General features: G+C 35.1%; 2 protein-coding genes across 4 annotated transcripts in view; one reads left to right on the plus strand and one right to left on the minus strand.

The window, feature by feature from the left end:
• The window catches only part of Skic3 (SKI3 subunit of superkiller complex), a 96,760-nt gene extending 85,039 nt beyond the window's left edge, over nt 1-11,721 (minus strand). Inside the window, 4 exon segments of the mRNA XM_047554750.1 lie at nt 89-178; nt 1,979-2,125; nt 6,495-6,559; nt 11,681-11,721. Of these exon segments, the coding sequence (XP_047410706.1) occupies nt 89-178 (90 nt within the window). The 5' untranslated portion in view covers nt 1,979-2,125; nt 6,495-6,559; nt 11,681-11,721.
• Nucleotides 11,722-11,862: 141 nt separating this feature from the next.
• Nucleotides 11,863-27,947, plus strand: part of Arsk (arylsulfatase family member K) — a 38,135-nt gene continuing 22,050 nt past the window's right edge. For all 3 annotated transcript variants that reach the window (XM_047555177.1, XM_047555180.1, XM_047555179.1), the window contains exons 1-3: nt 11,863-12,132; nt 17,504-17,633; nt 19,582-19,741. In XM_047555177.1, coding sequence (XP_047411133.1) covers nt 11,989-12,132; nt 17,504-17,633; nt 19,582-19,741 — 434 coding nt within the window. In that variant the 5' untranslated portion in view covers nt 11,863-11,988. The remainder of the gene's footprint in view (nt 12,133-17,503; nt 17,634-19,581; nt 19,742-27,947) is intronic.

Genomic DNA, 27,947 nt, shown 5'->3' on the forward strand with positions numbered 1-27,947 from the left:
CTGCATGTAGACAGTAAGTGATTCACACCTTACAACACTCATAAATGAGTAACATACTTTTATTGTGGAAGAAATGAACATCAGGTACCTTGCAGTGTTTCAAAGCTTCTTTGTATTCTTTGTTTCTGATTGCATCTCTTGCACTTTTTAGAGCAGTCTTCACTTCTTTGCTGGACATCTGTCAAGGCAAAAAAACTAACTGAATCCACAATAAATCTACCTAAGTGTAAAGAATTCCAACAAACTTAACCATATGAAAAAGGCACCTGTGATTTCTTCCATCTGGAACATCCCTCTCCACTATCATATGCAGAGCTTATTACCTCACCTCTTCAAATTTTTACTCAGATGTCCCTTCCTCATTGAAACCCTCCCAGGATAAACTATTTAAAATTTTAAATCTTCCCTCTCCCTACTTCCAACCACTTAATATTCCCTTTAGCCCTCCTCTTATTTTTTTCTTCAAAATAATACCTCTAATACACTATATATTTTACTTTTTTATCTTACTTATTATCTGCACCCCAAATCCTGTCAGAATTTAAGTTCTATGTAGACAGAATTTTTGTCTAGTTTGGGGGGTTTTTGTTTCTTTGTTTTTCACTGCCTCATTCCCAGGACCTAGTCTCTGACAAATTACAGATGGCTGATAAATATGTGTTGAAATTAAGTTGTATTAATTTCCATTTATTTGATCTTGTAGGTCAGGACCCAAAGTACATACTAATCTCAACACAATTTTATAAGCAAGACCCAACAGAATAAGCCCAAAACAAAGTAAAACACTAAGAAATAATTTCAGTAATTATGTGCTGGGGATATAGCTCCATTGGTAGAGCGCTTGCCTCGCAAGCACAAGCCCCTGGGTTCAATCCCCAGCACCGCAAAAAAAAAGAAAAAAAAAAGTTTCATTAACTATGATGGGAAAATTTAAGGAAGTTTAAGAAAGCATTCTGTTTTAATATTAGTTTCTGTAAAATATAAATCAGGATATTAACTGCCTTCACAGTAAGGATTACTATTAAGATTACTTTCTCTAAAGAGAAATAAACATAATATTTACACATGAATGGCAGCACAATGAAAATGCAAAAGGATTATACAATAACTTCAGTCATAAAAGATACTTTACTTGGTAGACAAAGTATTTCTTCATTTAATATTAAGAAATACAGTACTGGGCATGGAACCCAAGGGGGCTTTACCACTGAGTTACACTGCCAGTCCTTTTAGAATTTTACTTTGACATAGTGATCATTAAGTTGCTAAGAGTCCCAAGGCTTGCCTGGAACTTGGAATTCTTCTGTCTCAGCTTCCTAATAGCTAGGATTACAGGCTAACAACCATGCCTGGTAAATGAATTTCATTTTAAATAAATTAGCCTATTTTAAGTTTTACAACTTATTCTGGCTTACCAGTAGACAATCAAATCAATCACAATTCAATGTTGAAAACAGAAAAAACATGAGTGTTCTGCCAACTTTGTTCATCTCTAATCTCATTAGGAAGGTAAAACACGGAATAAATATAAAGTAGTAATAGATTCCAGATGTTTAAATCAACAAAATGAATCAAAACAGATGAATTACTAATATAGTACACTAATAGTACTTTATATACAAGGAGGGTGATATACAAGTACAAAATCAAAGAAATTTATAAAGTTGGAGGTCAAAAAATCTTTTGACTTTGAAGAATGTTAGCATTCAAAATATTATAATTAAGATGCCATGAAATAAACTTCTTTATAGCCAGAATCAGATTCCCCAAATAGGAAAAAAAAATTAAATTTTTAAAAATATTTTTTAGTTTTAGGTGGACACAATCTATTTATTTTTATGTGGTGCTAAGCATTGAACCCAGTGCCCTGCATGTGCGAGGCAAGTGCTCTACCACTAAGCCACAGCACCAGCCCCCTAATTATATAATTTAAAGCAACATACTTCATATGTTCTTATTTTGGAAACTACTGCCTCACCTGAAATTCTCTTGGTATTAATTTATGTGTGAAAACTTGAGAAGAATTCTTTTGTAGTTTACAAATCCTGATGAGTGGGTAACAAAGTTCAATGCTGATTTCACATATTTTCTCAAACCAGTTTCCTTTGGTAAAAAAAACTACAGACTTAAAAAGAGAGAGAGAGTGGGAGAAAATATCATTGATGATAACCAATCTAGACCAATGAAAAGAGACTTTCAAGTAAAAAAAAAAAAAAATCAAAAGACACCTATGTTAAAAAAGAATAATAGCAGTCTCAAAATAAAACCAAACAGAAACAAACAGAAGACCACCACCTTTTCAGGATGAAGATCATCTTTTCTATCATCCAGTATTTAAGTGGGAACATATACATAAACAGCAGAACCAACTGGCACTAAAACTACATGCAGTCTCCAAGTTATTCACTGCACATGATATAAAAGAAATAAAAAAGGTCCCTGCTCTAGAGAATATAGTCTACATCAAGAGAAAGACCTAAAACATATGAATTACTAGAGAACCAAATACTAAACTAAGGATAGTTAAGTAGAAGTACAGTAGGAATTCAGAGAAGAAAAGGTTTGTGATGTAATTAATGGCTACTAGAAGACAGTACTTAAGAATGGAAGAAAGAAAATCACTCCATATGTGCATGTACACATGTGTAATAACAATCCCATTACTATGTACAACTGTAATGCACCAACAAAAAATTAAATTATATTTATTAATCGCCTGTATGTCTTCTTCTTCTGTAAAATGTCTGGTCCAGGTCCTTGGCCCATTTATTGATTGGGTTCTTTGTATTTTTGGAGTAAAGTTTTTCCAGTTCTTTATAAATTTTGGAGGTAAGTGTTCTATCTGAAGTGCCTGTGGAAAAGATTTTCTCCCACTCTGTGGGCTCTCTTTTCACATTATTGATTGTATCCTTTGCTGAGAAAAAACTTTTTAGTTTGAGTCCATCCCATTTATTGATTCTTACTTTGATTTCTTGTGCTTTGGGAGTCTTGTTAAGGAAGTCTGATCCTAAGTCAACATGATGAAGATTCAGGCCTACTTTGTCTTCTATTTGGTGCAGGGTCCCTGGTCTAATTCCTAAGTCTTTGATCCATTTTGAGTTGATTTTTGTGCAGTGTGAGAGATAAGAGGTTTGATTTCATTATACTACATATGGATTTCCAGTTTTCCCAGCACCATTTGTTAAACAGGCTATCTTTTATTCATTGTATGTTTTTAGCTCCTTTGTCTAGTATGAGATAACTCTATTTATGTGGGTTCATCTCTGTGTCTTCTATTCTGTACCACTGGTCCCACCTTTTGACCCAGTTATCCCACTCATCGGTTTATACCCAAAGGACTTAAAATTAGCATACTGTAATAATGCAGCCACATCAATGTTTATAGCAGCTCAATTCATAATAGCTAGATTATGGAACCAACCTAGATGCACTTTGACAGATGAATGGATAAAGAAACTGTGGTATATATACACAATGGAATATTATTCAGCCATAAAGAATAATAATAATATGGCATTTGTAGATAAATGGATGGAATTGGAGAATATCATGCTAAGTGAAATAATGCAATCCCAAAAAACCAAAGGCCAAATGTCTTCTCTGATGAGTGGATGATGATATAAAATGGGGGTGGGGGGGTGAAAGAAGAATGAAGGAACTCTGGATTTTGTAGAGGAAAATGAGGGGGGCATATGAAAAATGGTGGAATGAGACAGATATCATTACCCTATATACATGTATGATTGAATGAATGGTATGAATCTACATTGTGTACAACCATAAAAATGAAATGATATGTACCCCATTTGTGTACAATGAATCAAAATGCAGTCAGTAAAAAATAAAAAATAAATAATTTTAAAAATTAAATTAAAAAAAGAAAGAAAGAAAATCACTTCAGTCAGAGAAAACTGTATTAGCAAAAGGACAGAAATGACCGTGGCAAGCTTAAGAAACAATGAGAAAATCAGGCTAAATAGAAGAGAAGTGACTGACCAAAGAACAGAAGAAAACAAGGTTGGACAGGTAGAGTCTAAGATTATAACTCTTAAAAGTCACATGACAAATCTGGACTTAAATACAGCAATAAATAGGGAATCATTATAAACTTTATAAAAGTAGATTATTTCTGAAGACCACTAGAATTAAACTCCATTCTCTTGGTAACCCATTCCAGTCTTTCCATATTCATGTGTCTCCATATGTAATTGTAAATCCTTATGCTGCAAACCTCTATTCTTCTCTTCCCCTTCCTTCTGCATTTGAAGTGACATTTCTCATTCCTAGCTCTCTCTCTTCATTTAATGTGTGTGTGTGTGTGTGTGTGTGTGTGTGTGTGTGTGTGTATTTAAATTTCAGGAAATTAATTTGTAAAAAGACAAAATTTGGGGCCATCAATAGCCCTAAAAACTACTTCTGTTCTTTTTGAGGGAAAAGGAAGCAGCTCATTCACTAACTTTTCAAACAAACCTTTACTGAGGACTAACCATCCAGTAGGTACTACTCAAACCCATTTCCTTGTATGAAGTAAAAATCTACTACCCCAAATAATTCCATGTAACCCTCTTACTCCTCTATTTGAGATATTTCTCTAAACATTTTCCATCCTTTAAAGGAAGATCTAGTGCTCTTTCTTGTGCCTCTAATATTCTTCCACAATGCCTCTATTAATACTTTTCCTTAATACCTTTCCTTCCACCATTTCTACTCACTGCCAATTATTTTTTAAAAATAAAGGTATTTGAAAAATATTTAAATTGCAAACATAAAATGTTCACTTTTGCATATTTTCAATGAGAATTTTTCTACTACCAACCTAAAACATTTTTATCCAACATAAATCAAGATTAAAAAGTAGCAACTACATTAAGAAGAGTTAGAAAGTGACAGTCATGCCAAAAAGGCAATGATACCATCAAAACTATCAATCACAGATAAATTGATATGTCCTGATGTCCCCAGCTGAGGCTACAGAACTTTATATTCTGTTGTGCTCATACAAAGATTCCACAAAAAAATATTAGAAATGATAATGACAATGGATATTACAGAACAGAAACAAACGAAAAACATTTCTTACCATCAACACTTTTTTTATAGGTTCTTTTTGGTTATACATTACAGTAAGATTCATTTTGACATAATTATAAAATCATGGAATATAATTTCTTCTAATTCAGTCCCCAGTACTTTCCCTTTCTCTCCTCTCTTTTACCCTCCACCTCTCCTCCCTTCCCTCTACTCTACCCATCTTTGTTACTTAGTTTTTTTTTTAATTAGTGTATTGTGGATGTACATGATGGTGAGATTCATTGTAGTTTATTCATAATGTACACAGGAAAATTAGGTCAGATTCCTTCCACTGTCTTTTTCTATCCCCTCATTCCTCCCTTCCCTTCATTCACTTTTGTCTACTCCACTGATCTTTCTTCTTTTTTTATCCCCTGCCCCCATTATGGGTTAGCTTCTGAATAGCAGAGAAAACATTTAACCTTTAATTTTGGGGGACTAGCTTATTTCACTTAGCATGATAGTCTCCATTTTCATTCATCTACTGGCAAATGCCATAAAGTCTTTCTTCTTTATGGCTGAGTAATATTCTGTTGTGTATATATACACCACGTTTTCTTTATCCAATCATTGTTGAAGGGCACCTCAGTTTCCTGCATAGCTTGACTATTGTGAATTGTACTGCTATGAACACTGATGTGGCTCTGTCACTGTAGTATGCTGATTATAAATCTTTTGGATATATACCAAGGAGAGGAATAGCTGGTGGTTTATATGGTGGTTCCATTCCTGCATTTTTGAGGGATCTCCATACTGATTTCCAGAATGGTTGCAACAATTTGCAGTCCCACCAACAATGTATGAGTATACCTTTTCCCCCACATCCTTGCAAACATTTATTGTTACTTGTATTCTTGATAATTGTCATTCTGACTGAAGTGCAAAGAAATCTCAAAGTAGTTTTAATTTGCATCTATCTAATCGCTAGAGATGTTGAACATTTTTTCATATATTTGTTGACTATTCATATTTCTGCTTTTGAAAAGTGTCCGTTTTGTTCCTTTGCCCATTTATTGATTGGGTTTTGTTTTTGGTATTAAGTTTTTTGAGTTCTTTGTATATCCTGGATGTTAATGCCCTATTTGAGGAGCAGGTAGCAAAGATTTTCTCCTATTCTACTGGCTCTCTGTTCATGTTCTTAACTGTTTCCTTTGCTGTGAAGAAGCTTTTTAATTTGATGCCACTCCACTTATTGATTTTGATTTTACTTCTTGTGTTTTAGGAGTCTTGTTAAGGAAGTCAGTTCCTGAGCCAACATAATACCCTGAAAACTAGTAACAAAGGTTTAAGGGTATCTTGTGATGACCTGTATTATGATATACAAAATCTATGCATTTAACCTTCTTCTGAAAGGAACCAGTAATAACAATCATTAAGTAAAAATAGACTCCAAGTGCTTATTAATAAGCATTTTAGACACTTACCTTTTACCTATTATCTGTACCACTATCTTCTTCAATTGGAGATAGTTCTTTACCTGTTTTTTCATCTGAATTAAATAAAAACAAATAAGAGTCATGTAAAAGGGATAACATCCACAACCCAAAATATGAATTTTTTAAACATCAGATTCACAATAATTTGAAACATTAGAAGTCATCATGTACAATTTTGAGTCTTTCTTCTTTCCCAATGAAACACTAATCATAATCTTCAAATGTTTGAATTGGTATAAACTGCATTCCTACAGTCTCAGGTGATGAAAACAAAACTTCTATAGGATATCAGAAAGATTCTGAAAAAAAAAAAAAAGTTCAGAAACTCAATAAACACCAATGTCAAAATAAAGACTTAGGCCAAAAAAGAATATCAACTATTTCTAGGCTATTTTGTTTTGAATCTAGGAAAATTAAAGACACTTATTTACTATAAATTTACACCATGCTAAAGTGAATCTTGTTCTAAGCCATCTAAAGGATTATAAGTATGTAAAAAGCTGGCCACATCATGCAACTGTACTAGTTTAAAAACTAAAGAAAACAGGAAAAAGTTATCTCATGTGAACATGTCATCAGAAATATTTAAATAGCCATCAAAATATTACTACAATTACACAACTACAAATTCTAAAGGTATTTTGATAACATTCCTGAATGGCTTATATTAAACAAAATTAATCTAGAATGCTTCATGGAGAGAATGAAGGTGGTTTTGAAAATCTGAATGAAGAGGAAAATAAACATGTTACTTTAGAATTAGGAAGTGCAAAATGTTAGAGAGACAGATATGTATGAACAAGGACCAGAAAGTAAGTTTACAAGACCAAAACATGTATCAATAATCTACTTAAATAAAATGGTCAGTTCAAGAGTAAAAGGTCTAACTGCTAAGAAAACAAAGTATGATATTCCAAACAACGTTTAGGAAAGTAAAATAAAAGTTAAAAAAAAAAAGACAAAAGTAAAATCCTGGCTCTATATCACTGATTCCTTTAGTCTCCATCCAGTGAGAACCGATTGCAGTCCCCACCCAACTTGATTTTAATGTGTTACTCAGTCACTTCAACTCAGTTCTTATGAAGTACCACAGATTCTGTCAATCCTTCCACTCGGTCATATTCACCCACCACTTCTTAACCTGGCGAAGAATGAGCTTAGGAAATCAAATGAAACTAGATTCAAACCCCTTAGACCTGTTCAACCTTACCATTCCCTCACTGGTAAAAGCGAGGATAACAGTTACCTGATATGCACTTACCTGATGGACTGCCTGAACACAAGGATATTAATTCTGTTCACTTGATCTGCTATGCTCTCAATAAACTGCACTACTTTTCTGCCATTCCTAAAATGACTAGTGTGATAACAAAGTATTTATAATAAAATTTTCTCTACGCGTTCAAAATACCCAACCCTCTCTCTGCCACCTTCTTCTACCTTGTTCAAGAAGTAATTTTCTTATTTATCTTACTCAAAAGACAGCTATCATCAAACATGGGTATCCTCTTCAAATTAAGTTACTACACAAATACTAGAGCAAAGCCTGCCACCAGGATCACTCCCACCTCTGAACTACACATTAGCTAGGCTGGAATTTAAGATATTTTAAAATATTCTACATGAATAGGGCCTGTGTTCCAATTCAATAAATCCCTAAATGCAGGTCATACATCTTTGGAGTCCCTTAATACCTACTGAGCAATATAATACATACTCAACAAATGGTTGATGATCTAGTGCAAAAGCCTACCACCAAATGACAAGGTAATGTTTCAATATTACCTCACATTATTTTTTTTTTGTCATCCCCCAGAGTTTTCTACCTGTACATCTTTGCTCCTCCCACTCTGTCTGTCCACTGTGTTTGTATCTTCATGCTACACAGAATAAAGCTTAAGTAAAGAGTCAAGCACATAGCCTTCCCAGACCAATCACACACTAGTTTGAACTTGTAATATTTGTTACCTATAACAGCATTTCCAAAAATGTATTCTAAGGAACATTAGCATGCTTAAAAGTGTCAATAAATGGCCTAGGAAGTTTGCAATTAAAATACATAATATATCTGACTCTATCAAAGTCACAATGTATGTTAGCACTTTTAAAGTCTCTGAGAAGTTCTAAATACCCAAAGATAGTTTAATCAAAAAATTCTGAAACATCTGTGATCATGGAATATTCTTTCAATGAAAATGTTAGCATTCTCCAAAATAACATTTGGAATATTACGGTTTTTATTTTTTATTTGGCAATTAATCTGATATCTTTATATTATTATTAAATTTATGTGTGTATGTATGTGTCTTCCAAAACAAACCAGAAGTTCCTTGAGAACTGCTACAGTCAGCATACACAATACTATTGAGGATATGGACATTAAAAGAACTATAGAGAAACAAAAGTTAGAACAAGACTCTTCAACAGAAGACTTTTCTGAACAGGAGAGTAATTTGCTAAAGGAAGCAATCCCTAATCTAGAAACCTTTACTTGATGACTTAAAAATACATATAATAGAGACTATTATGGGCTGAAATATACACCCCCAATATTCATATCTTGAAGCACTAACACCCGTACTTCAGAATGTGAAAGTACTTGGGAGATTACAAAGGTATTGAAGGCTAAGTGACCTCATTCAGGTGAACCATAACCCAGACTGTCATTTTTAGAAAAAAATCTGAACACACCAGTGATACAAATGCATAGAAGAAAAGACCATATGAAGACACAGAGAAAAGGTGTTCATCTTCAAACTAAGGAAAGCAACCTCAGAAGAAACCAAACCTGACAACTCCTTGATCTTTGACTTCTAACTTCACAATTATGAGAAAATAAATTTCTGTTGTTTAAGTCAACTAGTCTATAATATTTTAAAAATATTTTTTAGTTGTCAATGGACCTTCATTTTATTTTTATGTGGAGCTCAGGATCAAACCCAGAGCCTCACACATCCAGGCAAGCATTCTGCCACCGAGCCACACAACCCCAGCCCTAGTCTATAATATATTATCATGACAGCTCTTTCAGACTAATACAGAGACCCTATACTCACTGCAACATAAATACAAGTATTTGTACACACACAAAGTACATTTTCTGATAAGGTTATTCATGAGCAAAAATGTCGCATGTTCAGAAAAAGAGTCATCAAAACAAGGAAGAAACCTAAAATCATGTAACTAGCTGAAGAAACTGGGGGAAAAGTCTAAGAAGAGAAAATTAATGGAGTGGGGGCAAGGACAGTTCAAAGGGAGAGATTACCCATGTAAAAGTGAAGAGTAATGAATAAGTGGTTAAAAGTAGAGGAAGACTGACTTTAGCTCAAAATAATAACAAAATATTTTAGTTGCAGATGGGTACAATACCTATATTTTATTCATGTTTTTTAATGTGGTGCTGAAGATAGAACCCAGTGCCTCACAGGTGCTAAGCAGGTGCTCTACCACTGAGCTACAACACCAGTCCCTCAAAATAATAACTTTTAATACACCTACACAAATGTGGAACGGGCTGCTCAAAGGAAGTATGTTTCCTATCACGGGAGATGAAACAGCACAGGCTTGACAATCCACTTGGCAGGAATATTGTAGGACAAACTGAATGTCAGAAAGGACTAGAAGTCTCTTGAAATTTTTTTCCAGCACTTTGTCTCTAGAGCCCTAAAATATCTATCTTGCTTGAACCCACTGCAGCATCTGTTCTCACTCACATTGCCAAGGGAAAAGGAAGAATAAGATGTGTTTTTGTAATCCTGTCATCAGGATAAAGGCCTGAAGAAACAATGTCATAGAGAGTAAATATAGCTCCCAGAACCAGTACTATGCCATAAAAAAAAAATTAAACAAAATTTTTATGAATCTTAAATTTCAGTTATTGTTTCTATGTTTACGTTCTACATTCCAAATAAACTCAAAACAATTTTTGAAACATATTCTGTTCATGGGGGAGTCTATCTGTATTAACTTCCATAATGTACTATTATGTTAGGTATGTTCGGTTTGCTTCACTAAAGTGTAAGTTCCTTGTGGAAAAGGCTAATGTTTTGTATTTCTGCATGGTCCCACATATGGTTAGCAAGATGCTTAACAATTCTCTTTTTCATTAACACAAAATAAACTCAGTAGGTTATTATGAAAATTTGTAATTAATGGTGACAGGTAGTGGGTTAAGGCACAATTTCCAGTCCTGCTCAGACTGGCTCCCAGTGTAATCTAAATCCATTCTTTTAACCTCTCTGCATCTGCTTTCCTATCAGCAAAAAAGGTCAAAGTAAGAATTATGGAAAATATTCCATGTAAAAGTACCTGGCACAGAGTAGATATTCAGTAAATGCTTAATATAATACTCAGCACATAATGTTATGTGAGTTATTAAATTTTAAGGTCTGCCTCTTGTTATAAATATTCTATGCAATAAAACAAAAACAAACCAAAAGAAAAAAAAAAAAAACCTTGCAGGATTTTAGTACTGAGTTAGTTTTTAAAAAAGTAAGTTGTACAATTCCTCCTTTTCCGCCAAAATATCAAAAATGATTGGTGTGATGTGCAATTATATACCTGAAAATATGATAATGAAATGAAGAATCTGGCTTTGAATCGGAAATCTGCTTCTTTCAGAATTCTCCAAAGGAGTTAAAACAATTATAAGGGAACCGCTGATTATTCTGCAGCAAAACAACAGTATTCGGAACCTACGTCAATCAACTGAACACGTCACAGAGACCAATATTTGTTCCTTTGAGCTTCTGGTTGTTTTTCTCCTTTGCACTCTGAAGGCAAGAGACAAGCTAAGCTTTGAACCCGCCTAGAATCTGAAACTTCTTACTAGGCCCCGCTTTTCACCCACGATAAATCCTTACTGTATTGGCAAAGAGAGGCGATCAGATGAGGTAGGCTAGAAATTTCCTTGAGGAGGGCATTCAGGTGCCCAAAGGTATCCGCAGCGTACCTGAACCGGTCCAGCCAAAGCCCCCATAAGGAACCGCCCCACCCAACTTCAGTGACAGACGCGCCGCCACCTCATCAACGCCCGGTTCACGCTCTCGCGGAACACTGAGCCACGCATGTTCGGCGCAAATCGAACAGCCGCGGTCCCTGATCCTTTCCCAAAGTACTATTTCAACTGCCTTTAGGCTCTAACTTATGCAAAAACGACCGCGAACCAAACCCACCTGGGACAGATTCGGTTCTTACACAAACGCCAAGTCTGAAGTGAGAGCGCATGCGCCTTTCCCAGACATCGCTCACGTGACTGGGCGCGGCTGCTCGGTGTTTGATTAAAAGGACTGAACGTGGGTTAAGGAAGGGTGGGGAATTCCTTCTTTGCGCATGTGCTCGCTCTGAGCCTGATGGAAGTTGTAGTCAAGCGGGTGAAGTTTTACTTTACTGTATAGTATGTGGAAACCAGACTGCAAGTTCTGGGAGTTGTTGGACGTCTCCACACTCTCACACCTGGAGGGAATTCCAGAAGAGGCGGGCCATGGGAACTGCTGTCCCCATGCTGCTGCTGTGGGTGTTTGTGCTCGCAGCCTCAGCGCTGGCAGCGCCGGCCCCCGGGGCAGATAGGCCGAGTCGGCGAGCATCCCAGGCTCCTAACGTGGTGCTAGTTGTGAGTGATTCCTTCGTAAGTACCATGAGGTCCGCGTGACGCGCCGTTCCAGGTCTGCGACCTGCTCCAGCCTTTTTTGCAGGCTTTGGGGAGCAGTTTTAGACGCTTTCGAGTATGCTTTATCCCAATGCAAAGTTAAGTACATTTTATGTGAGGCCACGTATGTACGCACCGACATATGCATGTGTTTAAACAATACTTTAGTAAATGAAACGCACTCTAATAGCATCATTACAATTAAAAAAACTTTAATGCTGACCTCTACCCATTAAATTATTTTACCACTACTAATGAATTTTTTGTCCATACCGTTTGACTCAGTTGGGGGAAATAACATTCTGCAAATCCATAAAAGTATTAGCTTTCCTCTTCGCAAGAATTAATATTTGGACGAGAAGTGAAGAAAGTTAACTTTACTACCCAGGTATCCATGATCCTGTTAACTCTGATTTAAATATGTTGATGTAAGTTGATTCATTCCTTTATATTCCAGAGAAATTGTGTTTCTGTAAACTTATTATTTTTGGTACCAAGGATTGAACCTGGGAGCGCTTAACCACTGAGCCACATCCCTACCCCTTTTTTACTTTTCATTTAGAAAGGGGGTCTGTGTTGCTTAGGGCCTCACGAAGTTGCTGAGGCTGGCTTTGAACTCAGAATCCTTCTGCCTCAGCCTCTCAAGCTGCTGGGATTACAGGCATGGGCCACTGCACCCAGCTGTAAACTTAAATTTGAATTGAAACTATCATTGTGATCTCACAAAAATTTTGTCTTCTTTCTAAAATATATGTACTTTCTAGATCTGTACACTGGAAAGGTTTAGAAGTAATAAAAACCCTGTTATGGTTTGAATGTGAAGTTTCACCCAATGATTCCTGTGTTGAAGTCAAGGTTCACAATTCAGAAATGTTCAGGGCTGGGGAGATAGCTTAGTTGGTAGAGTGCTTGCTCTCGCAGCACAAGGCCCTGGGTTCGATCCCCAGCACCACAGAGGTAGGGCTTTTAGGAAATGACTGGATCCTCAGGGCAGTGAATTAATCCATTTGGTGAATTAATAGTTTGAATGAACTGTTGGGAGGCAATGGAAACTGAAGGGAGTTGAAGGGAATGATCCCTTGGGGACATGCCTCTGGGGACTCTGTGTTGTTTTCAGTTCCCTCCCCACTATTCCTGCTCTGAGCCTAAGCAGCTTTCCTCTGCCACACTCTTCCTGATGATGTTCTGCCTCACCTTAGGGACCAAAGCAGTGAAGCCAGACCACCATGAAGTTATACATCTGAAACCTTGAACCTAGTTCTTGTCAGATACTTGGTTACATCAACAAAAATCTGATAACATAAAATCCACTAAAACTTGGGAAGAACAGCATGAGTCCATGGCAGTGAACCCTGGCTTGGCAGAGGCTTTGCTCCAGGCAAATGTGACCAAAAAGACAGGGTTCCCTTTCCTCTCAACTCTCCATCACAGGTTACAGTATCTTACCAGAAGAGACAGCTGTCTGCATTTCTCATCTCCAAATCCAATGTGAAGAGGTTCAGTTCCAGGTAATTACAGCTGACATGTTGAGGGTTCCCTTCCTCTAGTCCACATTATTACAGGACAGAGACTCTATGCCAGGTATAGGAGGCAGAGAATACTAAATCCCCAAACACCCTTGCTGCAGCACACTAGTGTTGCAAAGCATCCATATGGGAGAAATCAACCAAAAAGACCAGACAAGCTCCTGCAAGCAAGCAGAATAAAGAAAATAATAATAAGGATTAGAGCAGATATTAAGGAAATAGTGGAAAAACAACAGAAAAAAATCAGTGAAACCAAAAATTAATTTTTTGAAAAGATCAAGAAAATTGACAAAGCTTTGGCTACATGGCCAAGGGGGACAAAAGACCTAAATTACCAAAATCAGGAAGGAAAAAAGTGACATTGATCTACGGAAATAAAAGAATTATAAGGCAATACTTGTATTTACTTATATTCCCTTATATAATATATAACAAAATATGTCAACAAATCAGAAAACTTAGATGAGGTGTACAGAGAGTTATAAACACACAAACTAACAAGGAATAGACCCATGACAAAAAAGATTGAGTTGGCTATTTTAAAACTCACACATGCACAAAAACCTAAGCCCAGATGGCTTCACTGGTAAATTCTAAATATTTAAAGAGTATTTAAAGAAGAATTAATACTAATTCTTCTTAAACTCTTGTAAAACACAGGAAGAGGGGGGAATACTTAAGAAATTGTTCTTAACAAATCAGTATGTGCCTGATTTCCAAGCCACACAAATACATCACAAGAAAACTATGGACAGGGCTGAGAATATAGCTCAGTTGGTAGAGTGCTTGCCTCTCAAGCATAAGGCCCTGGGTTCAATCCCTAGCACCACAAAAAAAAAAAAAAAGAAAAAAGAAAAAGAAAACTATGTATAATATCTCTTAGGAATATAGAAGCAAAGATCCTTTTAAAATATTAGTAAATCAAATTCATCTGAATATGAAAAGGATTAACACCATAACCAAGTAAAATTTCCCCAAATGTCTGATTGACTTGATATCTGAAAATCAGGTGATGTAATACACCATGTTAACTGAGTAAAGGACAAAACCCGTGTGAGCATCTCAACAAATTCAGAAAAAGCATTTGACAAAATTCAGTAGCCCTTCATGCTAAAAGCATTCAACCAACTAGAAATAGGAGGGAACTCTTCTAATATGGTAAAGCACATCTACAAAAAAAAGGCAGAGCTAACATTGTACTTCATAGTAAGTGACTGAGTATTTTCTGCCTAAAATCAGGAAGAAGACAAGCATTGTGTTTTCACCTGTTCTAGTCAGCATAGTACTAAAGATTCCATCCTGGGAATTAGATAAAAAATAAAATAAAAAGCATCTATATTAGAAAGGAAGAAACAGAAGTATCTTTACTTGCATTATCTGTATTTGCAATAATCTTGTATATAAGCTCCTAGGGAAAACACTACAAAACTATTGACCTTATAAATTAGTAAGATTGTAGGACACTAGATCAATATGCAATGATCAATTGAATTTCTATACATGTAATTGATGGAAAACTTAAAAAACAGGACTGGGGTTGTGGCTCAATGGTAGAGCACTTGCCTGACACATGGGAGGCATTGGGGTTGATCCTCAGTACCACAAAAAAATAAATAAAATAAAGGCATGTTGTCCATCAATTTTTTTTTTAATTTAGAAAACTATTCCATTCAAAGTGACATTGAAAAGAATGAAATAGGAATAAGTCTGCCAAAGAAGTACAATTCTTATGCTCTGAAAAGTAAAAAACATTGCTGCAAGAAATTAATACCTCATTAAATGGTAAGGCATCCCATGTTCATGGATTAGAAGATTTAATATTGTTAATATAATAGTACCAAGTTGATCTACAGATTCAATGCAATGCTTATCAATCTCCATGGCTACAGTAATCAAGATAAAGATACACATACAGATCAAAGGAATCGATTCAAAAGTTCAGAAAAAAACTCTCACTTTTATAGTAAAGTGATTTTCAACAACAGAGTTAAGATCACTTAATAGGGAAATAATGAGGTTTCAAACAAATGGTGCTGAATAAACTGAGTATCTACATGCAAAAAAAAAAAAAAAACAAAGTTGGATCCTGCCCTCATATACAAAAATTAACTTGAAATGAATCAATGACTCAAATGTAAAAGCTAAAACTATAAAACTCCTACAAGCAAAAATAGGTATAAATCTTCATAATCTTGGATTAGGCAATTTAAAAATGGGCCAAGGGCGGGGGGGCAAAAAAGGCATTTCTCCATAGAAGGTATACACATGGCTAATAAGTACATGCAGAAATACTCAACATCATTAATCTTTAGGGACTACAAATCAAACCACAGCAAGACACTAATTCACACCCATGAGCATGGCTGTGATCAACCAGATAATTACAGTTGGCAAGACTATGGAAGGAATTGGAACCCAGCAACACTGCTAGTGAGAATATAAAATGGTGCAGCCACCTTGGAAAGCAGTTTGGCAGTTCTTCCAATGGTTGACCACAGAGTTGCCATATAATCCCACAATTCTCCTGATTTATGCCAAGAGAAATAAAAACATATCTATACAAAAACTTGTATATGGATGTTCGTGGCAATATTATACTAATATTGAAAAATGGAAACAACCTAAAAATCCATCAAATGTTAAATAGATAAAATTTTGTAATATTATTCAACAGTACTGATACATGCTACAATATGGTTGAAACCTAGAAGATATTATGCTGAGTAAAAGAAATAAGTAAGAAAGGACCACATTTTATAAGTGCTACTTACATGAAATGTCCCAAGACAACAAATATAGAGAGACGGAGGGTAGATTGGTGATTGCCTGGGATTTGAGGGAATAGAAGATGATGGCTAAGGAGTATGGGGTTTCTTTTGGGGATGATGAGCATATTCTAAAATCAGTTGTGATGTTGCACAGCTTCTTGATTATACTAAAACCATTGGATTGTACAATTTAAATGAGTTTGTATGGTATGTGAACTGTATCTTAATAAACGCATTTTGAAAAGAAAATAAGAACCTCCACCTGGGTATTAAAGGCATAGGCATCTCTACACCCCAACTTCTACTTCACTTCATCTCCCCACCACTGCACCTGCATTGATTTTAGTTTGGGTGGGGTTTCAGGAATGGGGGTTGGGGACAGGAATGTATTAGAGTCTGGTGAAAATGTCTTTTAGTGTGAGGACCATAACTGGAAAGAATATTATAAACAATCTTGCCATACAAGTAAGATGGTTACTGTTAGATTCTTTCATTAGGATGATGCACTGAAATCTAAACTTCTCAGTTTCTTTCTAGTCCAGAATCTTGAGGAACTGAGTACCAAGCTATGGTTCAAACTTGGTTCAGCAAGGTTCAGGAGCAATCAAAATTACTGTATCTCAGAATTTTTTCAAAGCCCTTCAGTTTGTAAGTATTCATGGTTTGTTTTAGTATACTTTTTGCATCTGCAACTAGCTCATAAGGGCAGAACTCTATTCTGTTCACTACAGTATCCTCAGATCTTGCACAGTGTTTGTTTGGCACATAGATAAGTACTTAATAAATTCTTGTTCAATTAGTCTGTCATCCCTCAAAAGCACTTTCCAAGAAGTCCTTTAATTTATTTACTATATTCATATGAATCAAAGTGTAACACTGCATTGAATTTGAGATATTTATGCCCTAGATTCCTATAATACTCTGTACTTGTTTTATATTTTGAGATTTCATACAGTCATATTGAAGTCTTCTGCTATTGTGAATTTCATGTGAAATCAAGGGAAATAATTTTCTTTTTCTAATACAGTCAATGTTGATTAAATTTCTTTTTTCCAGGATGGAAGGCTAACATTTCATCCAGGAAGTCAGGTAGTGAAACTTCCTTTTATCAACTTCATGAAAACACATGGCACTTCCTTTCTGAATGCTTACACAAACTCTCCAATCTGTTGCCCATCACGTGCAGGTATAAATTTTAATGAAAGAAAGTGATTACACACTGAAAATATTTGTATCCAAAGTTTAAAATATTATTCCCAAATGCAGAATAGTAAAGTCATATAAAAATGTTTAAATAAGAAAAGTGTGTTCTAAAGCATGTATTATTATTGGGATTATTAGAATTGATATTTCTCAAGAATAGGAATTTTCGCTATCTAAAATACTGTTTAGTTCATGTGTTACTGTTTCATTTCCTCATGATTGGTGACTAAGAATCTTTTGACTATAATAGCAAAAGAGGAAATATTCATACTCCCTAAAAGAGAACTATTTCCAAGAAAAATTTCCAGTAAATATATAGGGAGGGCATCTGTGGACTTTAAAATATTACCACCAGGTAATTAGAATCTCTCATGTTCAAATTCATTTGAAATTTTCTGTGTAATTCCATATTATCTTTCTCTTGCCTTAATGCTCTTCTATCTCAAATCTAATCGTTCACCTTTTTCATAATAATTTAACAAACAGGCATAGTTTTAATGACAAAATGTCAGTGAACTTAAGCCTGAATAATAAGGAAAAAGGGAAAAACTGTCACTTTTATAAATCCATCTGTTGTATAATAGTCACTTTCCTTGTCCTCTGCCCCTCTGGTATATGTCTGCCTTGGAACTTAAGTAGCATTCAACAGTTCAGTTTCAACTATAAGCTCCTGAGATGATATTCTCTGTGATTTCAGTACAAGTTCTTTTACCTAAATTTTAAGTACTGTGAGCTGTGTATCACCAATGGTTAAAGGAAACCTGAACTATATCAAAATTGACATTTTAATGAAGAAGGACCAACTGTATTAAAAAAATTATTTTTTGCTAACTTATATTCTGTGTTGAGTAGAATGAGCACTGAGCTAAGTAAGGCAAAGTGATGGCCTGGATCCTGATCCTCAATGGCCCATCAAGTAAAGTTGCTCAGTTTCCTTCTCAATAAGACACAATATATCCTGTGTCCCTCACAGCATGCACAGCATCAGTAGAAATAATGAAATAAGAAAGAGGTCAATGAACTCTAAAGGTCTCAAAGCATTTGGATGTTTTTCCTGGAAGAAATAATTTAGAGGAGTTTGAACAAAGAGAAGGAGTAACAGCCATAAAAATAAACATGTATTGCATTTTTTTTACTGCATCTGTCAATATTCTAAGTGCCTTCCATTTATATAATTTATATAATCCTCATATCGTTTCCATAAGGTAGAGACTATTATTACCCTATTTTGTAGATGAAAACTAAAGTACAGAAAATTTAAGTAACTTATCAAGGGCCACTCAGTATTTCCCCAAGTACTCAACCCCAGGTATTTCCCCAAGCCACCTCTCAGAAAGAATTTTGTTAGATGAGACTACGATGATTATTCCAACCTGCTATGTAAGCACTCAAAAACTGGAAAAGGAAAAGAAAATTTTATTGAATAAACAGTCATGGAAAACAAGAGAAGACATAGTAAACTTAAATATTTTTGTGAAAAGCCAGAGAAAGAACAAGAAATAGGAATAATCTTTAAGAATATTAGGGAAATTCTATCCATGCTTCAATTGACTGATGTGTGATTTAAAAATCAACTAATAAATACCTAGAGATTGCTTATTTGATGAGACTCTAAAGCCACATAGGCTTTATATTTAATTATAGCTGTATTTACCTTATGCAGCTTAACCTCTCAGCCTTTGTCAACTCGTTTGTAAAATGGAAACATTGATTCTTTGTAGTTTTCCCACTGATAAATGAGGTAACAATCAGAAATCTAAATTTGGTATCTAATGAAATTATGTTTTATTCCACAATATGCAGTCTAAACTAGAGGATGATGCTCTCAGAATAATTACCTTAATAGTTAAAACAAATTGTTAAGCTTTAGTTGAATTCCAGTGTCTTTATTTATTTATTTATTTTTTATTTATTTATTTATTTTACCCCAGCAATATGGAGTGGCCTCTTCACTCACTTAACAGAATCTTGGAACAATTTTAAGGGTCTAGATCCGAATTATACAACATGGATGGATGTCATGGAAGAACATGGCTACCAAACACAAAAATTTGGAAAACTGGACTATACTTCAGGACATCACTCCATTAGGTAAAAAATTAAACAAAGTAATCTTGATAGGCTGCCCTGTGCTAACGTATGTACATGTACACTTTTTACTTTAATTTTTTTATTTCCCACAAATGTGAAACTAAATCTCTTAATCCCTGAATTGTGTTAATTTGGCTAAACCTTTAGCTTTCTTGAATCTTCTTAAAATTTTAAAATTGCTTATATGCTGGTAATTTTGTTTTTCTTAAACACTGAAGGTCTAAAAATTGTATTTGTTAAGTTGTTTAGTTCATGATTTATTTTGATAGTGTTTCCATTATATAATGGCTACTTTATTATTCATGTTATAAAAACCATGGCCACCTTGCTAGTTGACTTTATTGATTCTCTCCAATTTGAGTCTATTGTAACTTTTTTTTCCTTTCATTTTAGTAAGCCTTTCAAAAATCAAGCAACCAGCTTGGCTCGGGTATAGCTCATTGGTATAACTTAGCATGTTGGGTCACTCTCCAGCACCCAAAAATGAAAAAAAAAAAAAAAAAAAAAAAAAAAACAGGCACCAAGCATAATGATTAAGAGTAGAAGTCTAAGGTTGGTGCGGTGACGCACACCTGTAATCCCAGCAGCTAAGGAGGCTGAGCCAGGAGGATCGTAACTTCAAAGCCAGCCATAGCAACTTAGCAAGCCCCTAAGCACCTTAGTGAGACCCTGTCTCAAAATAAAATATGAAAAGGAATGGGGATATGGCTCAGTGGTTAAGTATCCCTGGATTCAGTCCCTGGTACCAAAAAAAGAAGATTAGAGGTCTAAAGGATAGGTGTGGTGGTGCATACCTGTTGTCCTAGCACTCAGGAAGTTTAGGTGGGAGGATCAGTTGAACCCAGGAATTCAAGACCAGCTGGGGCAACATAGCTAATCTAAATAAATAAATAAGTCAAATAGCTGGACACAGTGGCATACGTCTGTGATACCAGCAACTCAGGAGCTGAGGCAGGAGGATTCCAAGTTCAAGACCAGCCTCAGCAACTTAGCAAGACTCTCAGCAATTTAGTGAGACCCTGCCTCAATGTAAAAAATAAAAAGGGTTACGGATATAACTCAGTGGTAAAGCACTCCTTGGTTCGATTCCAGTACAATAAATAAATGAAACATTTTTTTTAATTAGAATATAGGTCTAGAATCATATTTCTTACTTTTGGTGTTTTTTTAAATATTTTTTAGTTATCAATGGACCTTTGTTTTATTTATTTATATGTGATACTGAGAATCAAACCTCGTGCCTCACACATGCCAGGCAAGTGCTTTACAACTGAGCCACAACCTCAGCCCCATATTGCTTACTTTTGAGTTCCAGTTTCTCTGTTTTCTACTAAACTTTTAGTGGTATAATCTTGGACACATTTAAGCTAGCTGAACCATTAGTTTATTTGATGTGAAGATGAAACAAAATAATTTGTGCAGAAAAGAGCTACTCTAATAGCACTGAAACTGTAATCCTTAAAAATGCCTGCTTGCAAGCTTGGCCCTTGCCTGGCACTTGGATTTCAGGAGTGTTCCCACTATTCCCTAACTGATGAGAACAGCTTACTGTATGCTTGGAGTGTTTGTATATTGTGATTTTTGCTGAACATGCTGCTTTTTGTGTGGGAGTCTGAAATTTTCATACGAACTAAGCAGAGTATTGCCTACATTATCAGCACCCAATAAAAACTTGAGTACCCAGTCTCTAATGAGTAGAGATAACACTTCACATATCGTTATCACAATTCAATACTGGTAGAATTAGTGAGTCCTTTGCAACTCTGATTAAAATCTTGTAGTTTGTTTCCAATGGACTTCTCCCAAGCACATTTACCTTTTGTTGATTTTTTTTATCCTTTTGTAATAAAGCATAGTAATGAGTGCAACTATATTCTGAGTTCTGCAATTTCTCCTAGCATTCTTGTAGTCCCCCCATCTCTGTGACTTCCAACACAAGTACAGTTAAGACATTAGAGTAGTACCTCTCACCTACCTAACATGTATTAATTGAAGCTGCTGACTATACTAATGATGATGTTAAAAGAGAACAAGAACAAAATTAATAAAAATAATAATGTAGTAAGTTGACTAAGGCTCCCCAAAACATGAGCATCTTTAACTTCAAAATGTGACCATATTTGCAGATAGACCCTATTAGAGATGTAATTAGTTCAGGATCTCAAGATGACATCACCCTAGACTTAGGGTGAGCCCTCAATCCAATGACTGCTGTTCTCATTGGAAGAGGAAAAAGAACATCGATGCTGAGAGGGGGTAGTGTGAGGATAAGCAGAGACTGTTGTGAGACAGGTGCAAGACAAAGTATGTGAAAGAGTCCTGTCACAATAAACTAGGAAGAGGCAAATAAAGGATTCTTCCAGAGAACCTAAAGAAAGAGTGTGTCCCTGCAGACTTCTAGCCTCCAGAACTGTGAAATAATACACTGCTGGTATTTTAAGCCACCCAGTTTGTGATCATTTGTTTTAATAGCCCTAGGAAACAGTGTAGCACTTTTGCAGTTAACCTGCTAATACAATCTAGAATGATCTGAACAGGCATCTTTCTCTTCAAGTTAATGTTAAATTTCTTTCCCTTTCTGTCTTCCAAAATGTAAGTCGGCAGTAATGGAAATTCAGAACTGATCTAGATATCCCCATTCCCCATTCTGTTTTCCATTCCATCACCAAATGTTAATAGTTCTACTTCTAAAATATTTCTCCAGTTGTTTCACTTCTTACTGCCTCCACCAAGCTACTGTCATCTCTTGCCTAAACTACTGAAATGACCTTCTAGCTGGACTCTTCTTACTCTGTGTGAGCCAGTTTCTCTAGACAGCCACAATGGTCTTATTAAAACACACATCATCAATCATATGATTTACCTGCTAAAATCCTTCAACAGTTCTCTCTTCAGATTTATTAAAATCCCAAATCCACAACGTAGACCCTACATGATCTAGCCCCTGCCTACCTCTGTCCAGTCTGATTTTTGTGCCACACTCGCTCCTTCAATAGGCATAGAAAGGATTCTATGATAGTTTTAAAATTTTCTTAATATGATTTTGCTACCTCTGGACTACTTTACAAGCTAGTGCCTTTGTGCAAAATTCTTTTCCTGAACTCTGTCTTGGGAATGTAGCAGAAAGAAAGAAGGAGAGGTAATACATGGAGCATGAGGAGGCACAGGCTGGGCAGGGCAGAGCTAGCTGTCCAGCTTCCCTGCTTAGCATCATAGTAATCTTGAGCAAGTTACTTGCCTTCTCTTGACCTAAGTGTCAGTGTTCTTATCTGTAAATTGGAATTAATACCATTGGATAACTAAGTTTTATCTGAGTTAATATAAAAGATATTGTTAAAGAATTAAGATAGTAGAAAGCACATAATAGTGTCTGGCACAGAGTAAATATGTATTCAGTGGACAGATTATTACTACAAAATGGCTTAACCAGAATTATAGTTTAAAATTTAGGTAACTCCTAGTTTTTCTGAAGTGCTTTGCATTTCTAATTATTTCATGGAGTATTGCAAATTTGTCCTTAAAATCTTTCTCCTTTTTAAAATTTATTTTAATTGAAACACAAAAATTGCGTATATTGGGGCTGGGGTCATGGCTCAGTGGCAGAGCACTTGCCTAGCATGTGTGAGGCCCTGGGTTCGATCCTTAGCACCACATAAAAAAAATGAATAAATAAAGGTCTATTAACATCTTTTAAAAAATTGTGCATATTTATGGGCACCATGAGATGTTTCTGTGCATGTACACATTCTATGTAATGTTCAAATAAAGGTAAGCACAAATCTCCTCAGACATTTATCCTTTCCTTGTGTGAAAACATTCAAAATCCTTCCTTCTAGCTTTTTGGAAACATGCATTACTATTATCTACAGTCAACCTATTGCACTATAGAACACCAGAACCTCTTTCTTCTGTCCAGCTAAGTACCCCTTGGTCACCTTTCCCCATTTTATCCTTCTCATACTCTCCCCAACCTCTGGCAACCACACTGTACTCTCAACTTCCACAAAATCAACTTTTTTAGATTCCACATGAATGATACCATGCATGTACTACTTGTCTTTCTGTGCCTCACTTATTTTACTTAACATAATGTTCTTCATTTCTATCCATGTTGTCACAAATGACAGGATTTCATCCTTTTTATGGCCAAATATTATTCCATTGTATATATACAGCACATTTTCTTTACCCACTCATCAGTTGTTGGACACCTGGGTTTTTCCATTTCTTGGCTGTTGTGAATAGTGCTGCAGTGAATGTGCAGATGTCTCTTCAACATGCTGACTTCATTTCCTTTGAATAGATACCCACTATGGGATTACTGGATCATATGGTAGTTATGTTTTTAATTTTAGAACAAACCTCCATACTGTTTTCCATAGTGGCTGTACTAATTTATGTTCCCACCAACTGTTTTCTCCACATTCTCACCAGCACTTATCTTTTGGCTTTTTGACAACAGCCATTTTTACAGGGTTGAGGTGATATCTCATTGTGGCTTTGATTTGTATTTCCCTGACAATTAGTGTTGTTGAACTTTTTTTTATATACTTGTTGACCATTTGTACATCCTCTTTTGAGGAATGTCTAGTTATATCTATTGTCCATGTTTTAATTGGATTATTTGGGTTTTTTTATTGAGTTCCTTATATATTCTGGATATTAACCCCTTGTCATATATATAGTTTGCAAATATTTTCTTCCATTTTGTAGGATATCTCTTTACTCTGTTGTTTCATTTATTATGCAGAAGCTTTTTAGTTTGATGTATCTATTTTGCTTTTGTTTCCTGTGCTTTCAGGGTCTTATCCAAAAAATCTTTGCCAATGTCCTGAAGTACTTCCCCCATGTTTTCTTCTCCTAGTTTCACAGGTTCAGGTCTTACATTTAAGTCTTTAATTCATTTTGAGTAGTAAAATCTTTCTTCTTTTTAGAAAGTAAAGTTAATTAAAAGCAGGATACAACTATTCATATTATCCTATTTAAAATTGTTTCGTTTGTTTCCTCAGTCTATCCAGTAATAAAAAGGATTTAAGATTGAATGCCTTATAATCCTTGTAAATTTCTTTCTTATGTGTAAAGTGGTTAAATTATGACTTTTATTCCTCAGCAGGATAATACACTGCTTCATTGTCACATGCCAGCTTAGTTCTAAAACATCATAGGTGCACAATTAAAGGTCTAATGAATGAACGAATGAATGAATGATAAAGTTATATTGATCTACTTATATAGCTTATTATTTGATAAACCTTGATGTTCTATTTAACCCAGGGTCATAGCACTTGTTCATTATTGGTGCAATGTGTGTATATTCTCAACTAAGAGTATATCCTGTTTTTAATGTTTTAAATATCCTTAATTTTCAGAAGTTCTGTCTTTGCCCTGTGAAATTCTAAAATAAGTAGAGGCAAAGAGCTACTTAGATGTTGATATTTGGGATGTCAGTGATGGTTTTCAGCATAATGTTAGCTTGCAGAATATTTTTACTTACTCAGTTTCTCATCAGAGCTTAGGAAATTGAAGTAAACTACCAGTACTATTTGTACAAGTGCTGTATGTGCTCACATAGCCATTTGGCTTAACAAATAGATCAATAGCATGCCTGAAAAGTTATATGAATTATGACATTATCTTTCAGATTTTTCTGTATAAGTTTAAAAATGGGTCTCAGGAAGAAAGTTCTGTCAATATCAAATTTCATAAGTAGGCGCATTTAGTACTATTGAGTGTCCCAAATCAAAACTCAAGTTTTTATAACTCCTTGCCATTAAAATTGACCATTTTTATACCTGCTTATATATTCAGCCAGAATTAAAAGGTTTTTTCCCATTGGTCACTACAGAACTTTAATCTATCTTTTTAGGCATCAAGCAGTGCTTTCTTCTTGTACTCGTTTGGTAACACTAACCCAACTATGTGTCCCTTGCTATATATAATACACTACAGCATATTGGGAACTCTGTGAGCTGTATACTTGTTTCTTCTGTTTTGTTTTGTTTTGTGTTTTGTGTGGTGGTCCAGAAGGTCAAACCCAGGCTATATTTGTTTCTTCTGGATAGCAGTTAAATAGTTACTGGAAGTACTTCTCATAAAAATGCAACTACTGACTATAAAACCCTACATAAGTTATTTATCTACTTAGAATTTGTTTCATCACGAGCTTACACTAGATAACCTTAAAAACTCTTCCACTCTGAAATTCTATCATTTCAATGAAGTACCATTAAGTGGTTTGTAAATTACTGATATGTATCTACACATTTAACATTACATATATTGTGCTTATAATAGGTTTAAGTTCAAATTAGCAAACCAGGTTCAGTTTCTTAGGAGGCTGGAGCAGGGAGGACTGCAGGTTCAAGACCAGCCTGAGCAACTTAGCAAGACCCTGCCTCAAAGTTTAAAAGGGGGCTGGGAATATAGCTCAGTGGTAGAGCACCCTGTTTTTAAGCCCCAATACACAAGGGGGAAAAAAGATCAATTTTGCTGTATCTTCTTATCATTTGAAAGAAAACATTTGTATTTCATTCAGAGGGTATTTTGATCATTTTTGCTTTAAGTGAAATTGTTTTATCAATGTATTTCCAATATCTAAAAGGGCAATTCTTAATCAAGCCCAGTTATGCCCTCCCAGGGACATTTGATAATGCCTGGAGACATTTCTGTTTGACATCACTAGGGGCTATTGCTGGCATCTGGTGGATGGAGATCAGGGTCTACAGTGCACAGGACAGCCTTTCCTTCACAAAGAATTACCAATCCTAAAATTTCAAAATTGCAAAGATTGAGAACGTTTGTCTAAAACAGGTATTTTATATATGCCAGCATAGTTTTAGGAGTGTCACATTTAAAGTAATTGTCAAGGACATCATTACCCTATGTACATGTATAATTGCATGAATGGTGTGACTCTGCATCATGTACAACCAGAGAAATAAAAGTTATGCTCCATTTGTGTACAATGAATCAAAATGCATCCTGATGTCATATATAACTAATTAGAACAAATAAAAATAAGTAATAAATTGTCAACATTTTAAATCTTTATTCTTCTATAAAATCGACCAAGCCCACTTGACACTAGTATGTCAATTTTTATAATTAACAAAACCAGAGGAAAAAAATGTTAATTTAGAAGTGTATAGAATTAGGAGGTAATTGGTTTTACATCAAATATATTTAAAACTAGACTTCTAATATCAGTGTAATTTAATTGAGAAATTTTTAAATAAATTTAACATTAAGTAGTATTCCTTAAAGTACTTAATATGGTCCTTATTTAAATTACAGAAGTATAATCAGGTATTTTTATATCCATTCAGCTAATATTTATTGAGCTACCTGCTGTGTACCAGACATTATTTTTAGATGACGTGAGTACAATAGCAATCAAAATGCAAAATTCTCCAATTCTCAGAATTCACATTCTAATGTTTTCAAAAGAGTAATTAAGCATACTGCTGGCTTGTTTTTCTAACTAAAATTTTAAAACCTAAAATCAAGTCCTCTGTCATTTCTTTTATCATTATAATTATGTATGTTCTCTGCTCATGTAGTTTGATGTTTTTCCAAGCCAACTCATGATAGACAGTTGTTAATCTTTTGAGACAAATGAAAAATAAAGTCCTTCCAAAATAATAGACTTGCTATGATCATACTCTTAAGCTTGAGCCCCTTTGCAAACAGCAAAGGGAAGCAAATCAGAGACTGCTCACCCTGCTCTTCCTGTTCCCTCTCAGGCCTCTGACCAGTAGTAAAGGCTCTCTAAGTAGAACCAGGGTGATGAAGAGGGAACTAATGAACCCAGAATGCTAACCATAGAGCCCTCCTCAGCCCCTCTCAGTTCTGCATCCTAATGAATAAGTCTGTGTCTATCTCATCCATATCCACTTTTATTTTGTAATCTAAGATTGTGTATATTTTTAGATCAGTTTTCTCCACCATAAGAAGGAGTTTATCTTATTCCTTTCCTAATAATGAAGAAAGATATCCATTACTTTGGTCATGTTGGTAGCTTTGTTTTAGAATTTTCCATCTTGTTATCTTTGTTGAGATTTAGTTTCTGGAACAGTATACATTATTTTGAGTACAGCTCAGCATACCTTTTTTTTTTTTTTGCAATAGTAGAAGAGCTTGCATTGCTTTTGGTTTATTTTGTTATCCAGAACCCTTACTTCTGTTGACTGGCAAATTCTTAACTGAA

This window comes from Sciurus carolinensis, chromosome 6 (assembly GCF_902686445.1).
Source record: "Sciurus carolinensis chromosome 6, mSciCar1.2, whole genome shotgun sequence".
Classification (NCBI taxonomy): domain Eukaryota; kingdom Metazoa; phylum Chordata; class Mammalia; order Rodentia; family Sciuridae; genus Sciurus; species Sciurus carolinensis.